The following is a 13,384-nucleotide window of genomic DNA, read 5'->3' as shown; positions in this document are numbered from 1 at the left end:
CGCCTGCAGGTAATGCAGCTGCTCCTCCGGAGGGAGGCGCCGCCGGTTCTCGGGCAGCAGGAGTTCTGCAGGAGGGGGGGGGGGGGGGGAGAGAGAGAGAGAGAGAGGCCCAACAGGTCACTTTGTGTGGTAAGAAACAGACTCATTGAGGTCGGTTGTGAATCCAAAAAGAAGTGGATGAATGTCCTGCGCCCCCTAGTGGCCAGGAGGCGTCACTGCGCCAAAGAGCTCTTCGCTCCGTCTCCTTTTGTGTGAACTCATTAATGCACTTCACCAGCTCGTCTTCTTCCCTGGAGGAGTCGGTGCTCTCTGGTTTTACCTGGACCCGAACACCTGCTGCGACTACTATTATGCTGACATCATCATATTTATTCTAAGCCCAGTGCTGCTGCTCTCCTTATATGAATCATTTCTGTCACTCGGTTATGTGATGTCTTTAGCGCCAAGATGAGGCAAATTTGTGATTTTGGGATTTACAAAATATATTGAATGTGTCATTACAGAGAAAAGAAAGAAAAACAACAACTAACTAAATAAAACCACCAACAATGACCCGGCCCTGTGAGCTTTTAACTGCGTCTCTCCGACACTACCGACTCGACTCGACGGTTTCTTTCCAGTATTTCAGTTATATAACCAAGCGTCGTTTACATATTTTCATCTAGCTTCGAGCCCGACAGAAAAAAACATATCCTGTAATTTGGTGATAGAAAAGTTCTCCCTGCAAAAGATTAAATATTTTCGCCTTGAACTCCTTAACCAAAGTAAAAAATAGTTGACTTACCATCTTCATTAGAGGACAACGGCCGGTCTCGGTCTCGGTCTCGTTCCCGGTCTCGTTCCCGGTCTCTATCTCGTTCCCGGTCTCGATCTCGTTCCCGGTCTCTGTCCCGGTCCCGTTCCCTCTCTCTCTCCCTTTCCCTCTCTCTCTCCCGTTCCCGCTCCCGTTCCCGCTCCCTCTCCCGGTCCCGGTCCCGGTCTTGGTCCCGCTGGCTCTCCGGGCTCGGCTCTCGGGGGAGGTGTATGCCGGCCTCGTAGTCGAAGCCTATCCGCTCGGCGTGCCGCCTGGCGGTCCGGATGACGGCGGCGCCCATCTCCCGGAGCCGCAGCGCGGCGCGGTAGAAGACCGTGTCCTTGGCGTTGTACTTGAGGCAGTTGTTGACGATGAGGCCGAAGTCGGACTCGAAGGCCTCGAACGTGAGGTAGCGGTGCGACTCCAGCAGGTTCCACATGGTCTGGAAGTCCATCGGCGTGTCGATGTGGTCCAGGTAGTCCGGCACCTGGAGAGCAGAGGGCGGAGACGCGGGGCGGAGGACTCGTTGAGGAGGACAGGGGGTGGATTAACCTTCGATGCATCACTATTAACCTTTGATGTATCACTATTACATATTTGATGTATCACTATTACCCTTTGATGTGTCACTATTACCCTTTGATGTATCACTTTTACATATTTGATGTATCACTATTACCCTTTGATGTATCACTATTACCCTTTGATGTATCACTATTACATATTTGATGTATCACTATTAACCTTCGATGTATCACTATTACCCTTTGATGTATCACTTTTACATATTTGATGTATCACTATTACATATTTGATGTATCACTATTACCCTTTGATGTATCAATTTTACATATTTGATGTATCACTATTAATCTTTGATGTATCACTATTAATCTTTGATGTATCACTATTAACCTATAATATTATATGTAATATTAATAATATGAACCCAGGCACGAGGGTTTGTGAGAGTTCCTCAACATGCACAAAGCAGAAATCGTGGTTATTTCTTCTATGGTGGTGCGGCGGCGATGAACTGTTCCCGTGACGATAAGCCACGTCTCCCCTCCGGCGCTTCCAGCGGGAATGAAGCGAATCATCACAAATAGTCCGGCGAGTAAAGCAACGCGAGAGTTCGCTTCTATTTCGGCGTGAACGCAGCGTGAAGGAGAGCGAACAGACGGCAGGGAAAAAATAATTAGCTTCAAAATAAAAGCACAGGATGTTTTTTCTTTCTGACATTCTTTTAAAAGAAAAAGGTGATTGTATGTCTCTCAAGCCGTCACGGGCCACATCAAAAATGACGTGGGCCTTGTGTTTGACACCTGTGGTGTAGAAGAACACCGATCTGCCATCATTAAGTATGACAAGACAACAACAAAAAACGCTCATATTTCTACACAGAGATTTCCTGCGAGAATCATTCAAATTGAAGAGTCGTTTTCTACGAATAAATAGTTTAATATTATTATAACTATATTCACAATGAACTAGAATTACCACCTCGCGGTTGTACGCCATAGTACTTCATAGTTGAATGCTAATAGACGTTGGTGTGAAACTGTAATAATTAGCACTTGAATTCTTGAGCTATGGCCAAAAAATTGTTTTATGGGGGTCACCTCGACCTTTAGACACCAAATTATTATTTTGTATTGCTCGAGGCTGTCCCGAGTTATCGCTTTTTCACGAGAATGGAGGAAGGTGCGATGTATAAATCACAATACAGACCGATGAGACCGATGTGATCATGTTGTCAACACGACTTTAGGCATGAAGGACGTCCCGGGTGTGAGCGTCGTGGCGCTTACCTCCGCCAGCGGGACGGGCTCGGTGAAGAAGTTGTTGACGTCCCTCTCCTGCAGCTGCTCCAACGTGCTCCTCAGCAGCACCAGGAAGGGAGTCAGCTGCATCTCCAGCGCCATCTGCTGCACTTTAATCTGAACACACACACACACACACACAGCTGATGTCTCAACGAGGCCCCGCCCCCACCGCTGACCTAACGCATAAAGCACAGAGCTGTGTGTGCATGTTGTGTCCTGTGTGTTGGAGCTGATGAATGTGATTCTTGGAGGTCTCAGGTTCCCAGCAGCTCCCAACGACAATTAATTAACCCTTAAAGAAAATCTGGAAACTGCTAAAAATGGCTTTTACATTGAATATATATATATATATTTTTAAACCTAATTATTGAATGAAAAAGTGTTTCATTGCCTGCATGGAAGCATCGTCCTACAACCGTCCTCCGCAGCTCACCGGACAATTAGCGCGTTGCTGCTCACGTTGGTGTTTAAACCGTTTAATCCGTTAGGGACGGAAAACACAAAAAAGGTTGTTTCTTTTTAGCCTCACCGTCTCCCTCTTTGTCACTAAAATGTTGTATTCATTTAGACATATTAACATAAAACAAATAAATACATACATACACACACATATATATATATATATATATATATAGAATTATATACACACACACCCACACATATATATATACATACACATATATATACATAAATACACCTATATATACATATATATACACATCTATATATATGTATGTATATGTGTGTGTATATATATACACATATAATACACACATGTACATATATATACACAAACCTATATATTAGGGCTGTGAAACGATTACAATTTTTAATCGGGTTAATCACAGGTTTTTGTGGATTAATCACATATTACCGATATTCTCGGTATATTTTGTGAGAACATAGAGATTTATGACAAAAGACTGATATATACATTGATATATTCTTCTATACAATGGTGCTGCAACTCAGCAGTTATTTAGCAGTTTTCTTCCATATGGAACATTAATACATCTTCATCCTAAACAGAATGTTTAACCCTCCTGTTACCTTTCGGGTCAATTTGACCCCATTCAATGTTTAATGTCGGTGTTCTTTGGGGTCAATTTGACCCCAGGCTGTTCTTCACTGTGTCAAACATATAAGAAATATCAACTTTTTTATTTATTTAAAGGGCTATTTAGGTAGTCAACAAACAAACATAAAATACCTCACACTTAAACTTGGGAAGCAATATTAATTCAAATAATTTTCTGGAGGTTTTAATTGCTGGGGTCAAATTGACCCCGAGGGTGAAATATGTTAGTAAATGTAAAGGTAACAGGAGGGTTAAACAGAGCATTTTTCTCTTGTTTGTCAACCATTAACTCCACCATGATACAATCTAAAGGCCTCTAGTCTTCCTCTAGCAGCTGCTGAGGCAAACTGACTGTGTGGGTTTTCTTCATGAACTGGGCCGTGATGAAAGGGACGGCGGGGACACCGCTGCAAAGCTGAAACCTCACCGGACACGGACACCGACAGGTGGACAGATTGACAAGTGACTTTTTTTTTGCTCGGTCCCGATGCGCGCGCACGGAGCTCTGTGGCGCGGGGGACGGAGATCGATAAGTGTTAACGCAACGCGAAGAGACAGAAATGACATGCTGCTGTGGAGATACGATCAACAACAGACGTTTAGTTTAATAAAAGAACAAAGACGTGCTCTAGAGAACATGTCAGGGGGCGGGCCAATCTCTTTAATGTCATGCGATCTACCAACACTACGCCGCGATCGACTGGCAGGTCGCGATCGACGTGTTGAGACCCTGATCTACAGGAAGTAAAAGTCGTAACAAGGTTTCCGTAGGTGAACCTGCGGAAGGATCATTACCGATGAACAGACCGTCTGCATGAGAGCGGACAGAGTTCAGATTGAAGAGGTGTATTGGAAGCTCATTTTGCAAGTGACTTTTTTTTCGTCCCGACGACCAACAAAGGAACGGATTGGAAGCTCATTCTGCGCATGCGTTAAATGCGTAAAAAAACAACAACTAGTTAAACCTGTAATTGAATTAACGCGTTATTTTTCACAGCACTAATATATATGTATGTACAGGACTGTCTCAGAAAATTAGAATATTGTGATAAAGTTCTTTATTTTCTGTAATGCAATTAAAAAAACAAAAATGTCATGCATTCTGGATTCATTGCAAATCAACTGAAATATTGCAAGCCTTTTATTCTTTTAATATTGCTGATTATGGCTTACAGCTTAAGAAAACTCTAAAATCCTATCTCATAAAATTTGAATATTTCCTCAGACCAAGTAAAAAAAAAGATTTATAACAGCTGAGTGTTTGTCAAGGCTCAGGAAACCCTTGCAGGTGTTTCGAGTTAATTAGACAATTCAAGTGATTTGTTTAATACCCTACTAGTATACTTTTTCATGATATTCTAATATTTAGAGATAGGATATTTGAGTTTTCTTAAGCTGTAAGCCATAATCAGCAATATTAAAAGAATAAAAGGCTTGCAATATTTCAGTTGATTTGTAATGAATCCAGAATGCATGACATTTTTGTTTTTTGAATTGCATTACAGAAAATAAAGAACTTCATCACAATATTCTAATTTTCTGAGACAGTCCTGTACATATATACACACATGTACATATATATATACAAACCTATATATACATAAATATTATATATATATATAGATATACACATACACACACATACACGTGCACACAAACCAGGACACAATGATATATATATATATACACATACATACATAAAAGCACACATACACATATATATAAAAACACACATACATAAAAACACACATACACATATAAATTAGGGCTGTCAGCGTTAACGCGTTAATCTATGCGATTAATTTGGCCGCGATTAACGCACTAAAATATTTTAACGCAATTAACGCAACTTTGTTTACTTCCGGTGTCGTTGAAGTTGTTGCACTCCTCTGAGTGTCAAGCCGCGGCAGTCCGCCTCCTTCCTCCCGTCTGCTCCTCCATATTCACAGAGAAGCAGAGGGCGACGTGTCGGTGACGCGGGGCGGAAGGTGCAGGTGACTTTTTTGTTGTTGCTCCGCTCGATGCGCACGCAGACACGCCGGCATGGAGCTCTGCGGCGCGCGAGACGGAGAGCCGAGAAGAGTGACCGACACGTCGAGACAGAATGACATGCTGCTGTAGAGACGACCAACAACAGACGTTTAGTTTAATAAAAGAACAAAGACGTCTTTAAGGAAAGAACCGTACGTTACTTCTGCTGTAATCTGGCGCGATAGAGAACATGACAGGGGGGCGGGGGAAACACTGGGATGTGTCACATGCAAAAGGCTTTAAAAGGTGAATTTACATTGTTTTGTAAAATCCAGAAAATGAGCCCAGCCTCCAGAGGGTTAACATGACATATTGTCAGTTTACCAAGGCCACTGGTTCTGCTGTTCAGTGGTAAAGATGACAGGACCAATGGGGTCTCAAATGCACCTTGTTTACTAATCTGATGTTTCACTGAAGAAACAATTTATCATCCACGATATTAAATCCCTCGCTGGCACTTTATAGGTCGGAGCCTCTTTGAAAACACAGCTCTGTGTGAAGTTTAGTCTTTAAAAAAGTATACAATTAAACAAGTGTCTGAAATACACGCCGTCTGAAGGGATTACTCGTTCATTTAGAAGATTTAGTCTTTAGAAGAAAGAAAAACTTTTAATCGCGATTAATGAATTTAAAAATGTGCGATTAATTAGTTAATTTATTTTAATCGATTGACAGCCCTAATATATATATATATATATAAAAAGATATATATACACACATACACATATATAAAAACACATACACAAAAACACACACATATATAAGCACACACGTCCATACCGTCTCCCTCTTGAGTTTCTCCCTCTTCCTGATGAGCTCCACCAGCAGCCGGGCTCGCTCCAGGTCGTGCCTCAGCCTCTGCCACGCCTTCAGCTGCTCCTTCAGCGCCGACTGCTTCTCCTCGCTGTCCCGCTGCGACACCGACACGCACAAAACCCAACGGCACGTCACACACGGCGGGGAGAGGAGGAGCAGAACCACGGCTACATTTCTGTGCGTGTGTGTTTTGTTTACAATTGCGCAGGTCATCGGTGAGAGTTGCGACAGAGGCGGCGGGAGTGGAAGTGGGAGAGGCAGCGGCAGCAGCAGCAGCGGCGGCGGCGGCGGTGGAAGTGGCGGCGGCGTGGGTGGCGATGGCGATGGCGATGGCGGCGGCGGCGTGAGGGGCTCGACGTGGCGCTGGGACTGCAGGTGGGTCTGGAGGCGGCGCAGCAGCGGCACGCCGTTCCGGCTTTGCCTCTTCAGGGTCCAGTAGCTGTGGAGCCGCTGCATGAACTGGCTCTTCCTGGGGACCGTCAGGTTGCTGGTGATCTTGCTCAGCCTGGAGGGAACAAACGCCACGTCAACTCGCCGACCTCCGGTCACGAGCGCACGCGAGGGGTCAGGGGTCAGGGGCGATTCACAGAACGGCAATTTGTAAGTACGCTATTTTTTTTAACACAGCTAGTTTACGCAAAAAGGGTAACAGGTGCCTCTTGGAGCCCAGGTGAAACACACACGACCGTTCAAAAGTTTCGGGTCACTTAGAAATGTCCTTGATTTTCAAAGTAAAGCTCTGTTTTCTTTAATGAAGATAACATTAAATGAATCATAAATACCCTCTCTACATAGTTAATGTGTAAATGACTATTCTCTGGTCTCTACAAAGTGTGTAGAGGCCCATCTCCAGTGTTCTCGTGGTACATTGTGTTATCGCCTTAGAAGACTAACGGAGGGGTAGAAAACCCGTGAAAACCCTTTTTATGTGAGCGCAGCTGAAAACAGTTATGCTGGTGAGAGAAGCTATAAAACTGGCCTTCCTTTGAGCCACAAGAAGAACAACATTAATATTTACAATAAAAATCACTATTTCTAACCTCAAAGTCTTGACTATATTTTATATTCATTTCGTTTTCATTTGATCAATAAAAGTGAGAGTTTTCATGGAAAACACGAAGTTTAGCGGTCGTGTAGCGTGGTACCTGTGAGGCGGTATGCAGGGCACCGACACCACTGGAGCAGCCGCTCTCCTCTCCGCCAAGATCTTCCTCGCCCGTTTCATCTTCAGCCTGGACTTGGCCTTCGCCCTCTTGGCCCGCTCGGAGCTCCACCCCTTGGAGTCGTCGTCCTGGCCGATGCTGGGCTCGTCGTCGTCGTCCAGCTCGCCGTCGCTGTGGGACGAGCCCATGCTGGCGCCGCCCACCCCGCCGCCGCCGCCCAGGGTCCGGGCCGACCCCGGCGGCGTGTGGATGTCGCAGTACGCCGTCTTGCGGACGCTGAACGAGGTGCCGTTGGCCCCGGTCTCTCGCACGGGCTCCATTTTCATGTAGAGGCCCGCCTGCTGGGCGCAGGTGACGTGGAAGGCGGTGTAGCAGTTGGCCTTGTGACACTGGATGCAGGCGCCGGAGCCACGCTGCTTGCAGATGTAGCAGGTGAGCTTCCAGCGGGCGGGAGGAATGTGCTCGATGCTGTCGATCGGCTCCAGGAACACCGTGTTGGCGAAGCAGACCTGAGGGGAAGCGGCAGAACTCTCCGTTCAGAACTCAGTGGACGTCAACGCCGAGGCGTTCTCCATCACTTCATCAAACGGCACGAGGAGCACTCAACATGCAGTCAGTTCACAAACTATATATTTTTTTGTAATATATATAAAATAAATATATATACAGGACTGTCTCAGAAAATTAGAATATTGTGATAAAGTTCTTTATTTTCTGTAATGCAATTAAAAAAACAAAAATGTCATGCATTCTGGATTCATTACAAATCAACTGAAATATTGCAAGCCTTTTATTATTTTAATATTGCTGATTATGGCTTACAGCTTAAGAAAACTCTAAAATCCTATCTCATAAAATTTGAATATTTCCTCAGACCAAGTAAAAAAAAAGATTTATAACAGCAAAACAAAATCAAACATTTGAAAATGTGTTTCCAGGTGTTTCGAGTTAATTAGACAATTCAAGTGATTTGTTTAATACCCTACTAGTATACTTTTTCATGATATTCTAATATTTAGAAATAGGATATTTGAGTTTTCTTAAGCTGTAAGCCATAATCAGCAATATTAAAAGAATAAAAGGCTTGCAATATTTCAGTTGATTTGTAATGAATCCAGAATGCATGACATTTTTGTTTTTTGAATTGCATTACAGAAAATAAAGAACTTTATCACAATATTCTAATTTTCTGAGACAGTCCTGTATATATAAATATTATAAATGTATAATATATATATTATAAGTATATATATATATAAATATTATACATTTATAATATATATAAATATATATATTATAAATATATATTTATTATAAATATATATATATTTATTATATATATATATATAAATATTATATATATAGAAATATTAGACATTTATAATATATATATTTTAAATATATATATATTATAAATATATATAAAGTGATGTCATTTTATAAACTGAGTCATCATGTTACCACATTACTGATAATTCATAATATATATATATATTAAAGTAATTATATAAATATTTTTGTAAAAGAACCAACCTGCCATATCGGCACACGGTCTAAAATATTGTGATATTTGCATTTTCTCCAAAAAGCGCCCGGTCCTTACATGGCGCGCGTGTGTGTGTGTGTGCGTGTGCCTACCTCCGGGATCCAGAGGGCACACACCACGTGAGCCCAGCGCGCGTCGTCCGTCTGCTTGAAGGCGCCCCCCTTGTTGGGGCAGAGGGCGCAGTCCACGGCGCGGCTGGGCGACTGCAGGCAGCGGCGGCACAGCCACTGGCCCTCGGGGATGTAGGGCACGCCGTAGCACTCCTGGTGCACCGCCAGGTTGCACATGTCGCAGAACAGGATCACGTTGCTGTTCTGACACTCGCCGTCGTTGCAGATGCAGCAGACGGCGTCTTCGTCGATGAGGGTGCTGGGGTCGGCCTGATGGGGGGGGAGAAAAGACGGGGTTCACACACACACGTTGACTGAATCGATTTACAGGACTTTAAACCAAACTTTCATCACCAAACATTGTGTGAAATCTCAGTGTAAACAAGAAAAAGTGAGAACATTTCACATTTAACTAACAATGAGAATTCTAAAATATACAGCATATAACTTTAAATGACACAAATGAATGAGAGACAATAGTTTAGATTAAGAGAGTAAAAACATGCATGTCTTTTCAGTTACGGTGCGTTCACTTGCGGCGCGGAAAATCTGCGCCGCGAGTGTGAAAGAGCGTACGCCGGCTTATATTTTGAGCGTCATTCTTTTAAAAAGCATATCGATTATTTAAAACGCACATATGAATAAAACGAATTTCCAGGACTTTTCTTATTTTATTCCCAGGACTTTTCCAGGCTTGGAAATAACCATTTTTACAAATCCCATGACTCTTCCAGGTTTTCCGTGACCGTCCGAACCCTAAATAGAGATCAGTCGAGATGATCCCGCCCCTCTCTCCGCTACCTTGTTGTGGCTCTCGAAGTACGACTCCTTCTCCAAGCGGTCCATGAGGTACTCGAAGACCTCCTGGGGGATGGGCGTCACGCCGTCGCGCCGCCGCTTGTCGTTCATGATGTCGAGCCAGATGTAGTCCTCCTCGTCGATGTCGTACTCCACCTCCTCGTCCAGCTCCTCCACGGACTTGTCGATGTACCTGAACGCCCGGCGTGGGAAGAGGAAATAACATCGACGTAATAAATTACACTGTACGTGAAATGTGTATTAAATGTATTTTTACGGAAACACGCACAACAAGTTGTAGAACAAACAAATGACGTGTGACTGTAAATACCAAATGCAGTCAAACTATTCCTCCTTTCTACATGCACTCTACACATTCTGACCAATGGATTTCCAGGACTTTTAACCAAATTTCCATGACCAAACTGAAATCTCGGTATAAACATGAACAATTAAAAAAAAGTTGCGTATTGAGAGCGTATGTCGGCTTATATTTTGAGCGTCTTTCTTTAAAAAACGTATTAATTATTTCAAACTCGGCTGTGATTATAACAAATTTCCATGACTTTTCCAAAACTTTTATGATATAAGTTTTTTCCATGACATTTCCAGGCCTGGAAATAACCATTTTAAAATTCCATGACTTTTTCCAGGTTTTCCGTGACCGTACAAAATGCCCTTATCGTTTAATCGCCTGCCATGTATTTATCAATAATCCCGCCTCATAATTATGAATAAAGCGAGACGACGATTCTCAACGCAGACCTGTAGTAGGATAACGGCCGCGCGGGGGCGTCGGGTCTCTCCTGGTCCAGTTCTCGGAACACCGCCTCGGGCAGCTTGACCGCGGGGCCGGACTGGTTGCCGTGGTGATGGGACGAGCCGTCCTTCTTCTTCTCTTTGCTTTTGTGCTTCCCGGACTTCGGGGTGGATTTGCCGCCGTTGGAGGACGCGATATCCGACCGGTCCTTGCCGCCTCCTCCCAAGTCGCTCCCGCCGGCTCCGCCGTCGCTCCCGTTGCACACGCCTCCGCCGCCGGACGGAGGAGCGTCCTCCGCGTCGCTGTCCTCCTCCGACACCACGTCGATGTTCTCGAAGATGCTGATGCGGTGGAGGCGTCCTTGAAACTCCAGCTCCACCATGCGCTGCGCCTGGGCGTACGTCATCGTCTCTCTGCCCGGGGAGTGAGAATGGTCCGAGCGGTTGGGGCTGCCCGGCGTGTTCCCCCCGTGCCCGGGTCCCCCGCCGCCGCCGTCGTCCCCCGACCCGGCCAAGGACGCTCTCGGGGGCCGCCCCTTCCTCTTCTTCTGCGGCGTGGCCTGCGCGGGGGTCGGGTTGTCGTGGTCATAGTGGTAGAGGTGATACTCGATGCCGCTGTAGCTCTTGTAGACCTTCCGGCAGGTCTCCACGGGGCACTCGTACGGCGGCTTGGTGGCCCGCAGGTTGTGGCAGAACGTCTTCACGTCAAAGTCCAGCCCCATCCTGCCAACAGCCGCTGCTGGGACAGACGCTGCACACGCTCACATCTGGAAGAGAAGAGCACAAGAGGAGCCCCGTGCCGGAGGATCACTTCCAGAGACCGAGTCGGTCCGACACCAGTCCGGAGACACCCGCCGTCTGCACACCGTGCACCTGTTCTGGCGCAGTCACGTGACCAACTATCCAACTCCCAGCAGGAAACACGAACGTGCCCTTCCGTGACAGGTGCTGGAGGAGTCAATATTTATGTCTCTTGTTTCCTGCTTAAAAACGTTTAGCGACGCTCGCTGACAGCAACAGTGCACAACACACACACACGCGCACGCAATCGAACCTAAAAGAACCACTAACAATAGGAGGTTAACCGTCGCATTTTGCTGACGTTTTTCCTTCTTCTTCTTCTTCTACTCAAACAATGAAACATTGCAGCCGTTAGCTCGCTGGCTAACGGAAAGCTAGCAAACAACAACACAACCACACAGTTCACTCTCCCGTCAAAACAACAACAACAACACAGCGGCTCACTCACGAGTTAACGTCATAAAAAAACAAACTAGCCATTAATCTCAACCGCCGCGGCTCCCGGTAACGGCTACGTTCGAGTCGCGCGCTATACACGTCGAGCTAGCTGCGCGAGAGGAGACGAGCCGTTTAGCTTCCTTAAAGGATGCGCAGCGTGGTTTATTTCTATATATTTAAGGTGTTTAAAGTGAGACACTCTGCACAAGTTCGCCTGAAATGTAACTTTCGGTTGTTTTTCGAGCTTCTGCAGCGTTTTCCCTCCACAATGACCTCACCCTGCGCGTCCCAATCCCCCGATGCCGAGCACCGAAAAGACTGAATATCGTCTCATTTCACGAGGTTTACCGCCCTTACTGCGACTCGTTGGAGAAGCTTTATCGTTCGGGTAGACGACCAGACACGCACAATGTACTCGATCGATCTCAAACTGCTCTTAAAATGCGCTGCGATAAGAGGAGCGCGCAGCTAAACGCGCTTCATTGTGCAGCGGGGGGCTTTTGATGCACAGCTGTTTACTAAAATCACCACGAATATTACGATTTAATCGTGAAATGGTGCACCACACACACACACAACCCGAGGCTTCAACCGTTTGAACGCTACCGATCGGGACCGACGTTATAAACACTTACTACTCCACGTTCCTCGGGACTGCGGAGCTTCGGGGAACCTTCGCACCAGATCGGAGGTTTTGTTGTTGTTTGTTGTTGCAGGTTTTAATTCGTGAGATAATCCCAGGTGAGGTTCGCGGGACGCGCGCGAGCAAGTGCAATGTGTTTGTAATACATAATATCCCGATTTCATTTCATTGTGTTGTGAATAATTCAGGAACTCAGCTGAACAAAAGGGGGCAACCGCTTCGCCGTAACGTTACGCGGCGGACGCGGATCGGCACATTCGCCACGTGAAAAGCAGGGTCTATTTCTCGGGTTTGGTAGCACAAGTGGTACATTTGAACAAATACGTCATAATAATATCGACTGTATTCAATTCGGAGAGTTCCCGATTTTTAAAAATGCATTTATCATATAATTGTATTGTTTCTCCTCGGCCATTTTTTTCCCACGGGTAATTTCCGAGTTGCATGTGGCGAATCTGCGGCTTGGTTTCAAAGATTTGAAAAGGTAGCACTTTCAAATGAACCCTAGAGAAAAAACACATACAAATATAAATAGTCTTGATTTAAAATGTACTTATTGGATTCATCTCATCTAAATAACCA

General features: G+C 45.0%; 1 protein-coding gene across 3 annotated transcripts in view; it reads right to left on the bottom strand.

The window, feature by feature from the left end:
- Nucleotides 1–13,012, bottom strand: part of brpf1 (bromodomain and PHD finger containing, 1) — a 20,224-nt gene extending 7,212 nt beyond the window's left edge. The window contains exons 1-10 of one of the 3 annotated variants that reach the window (XM_056422137.1): nt 12,795–13,012; nt 10,927–11,687; nt 10,165–10,354; nt 9,346–9,633; nt 7,690–8,216; nt 6,743–7,049; nt 6,509–6,649; nt 2,605–2,733; nt 785–1,280; nt 1–65 (exon numbers count right to left, since the gene is read on the bottom strand). The exon at nt 1–65 is cut by the window's left edge and continues 262 nt beyond it. In XM_056422137.1, coding sequence (XP_056278112.1) covers nt 1–65; nt 785–1,280; nt 2,605–2,733; nt 6,509–6,649; nt 6,743–7,049; nt 7,690–8,216; nt 9,346–9,633; nt 10,165–10,354; nt 10,927–11,642 — 2,859 coding nt within the window. In that variant the 5' untranslated portion in view covers nt 11,643–11,687; nt 12,795–13,012. Of the gene's footprint in view, nt 66–784; nt 1,281–2,604; nt 2,734–6,508; nt 6,650–6,742; nt 7,050–7,689; nt 8,217–9,345; nt 9,634–10,164; nt 10,355–10,926 lie in introns of all 3 variants that reach the window. The other 2 variants (XM_056422138.1, XM_056422139.1) reach the window with 2 other exon arrangements.
- Between the last annotated feature and the right edge of the window lie 372 nt (nt 13,013–13,384).

Source organism: Pseudoliparis swirei, chromosome 9, assembly GCF_029220125.1.
Source record: "Pseudoliparis swirei isolate HS2019 ecotype Mariana Trench chromosome 9, NWPU_hadal_v1, whole genome shotgun sequence".
Lineage (NCBI taxonomy): Eukaryota > Metazoa > Chordata > Actinopteri > Perciformes > Liparidae > Pseudoliparis > Pseudoliparis swirei.
The sequence above is the reverse complement of the archived record's forward strand: the minus strand, read 5'-3'. Positions and strand labels throughout refer to the sequence as shown.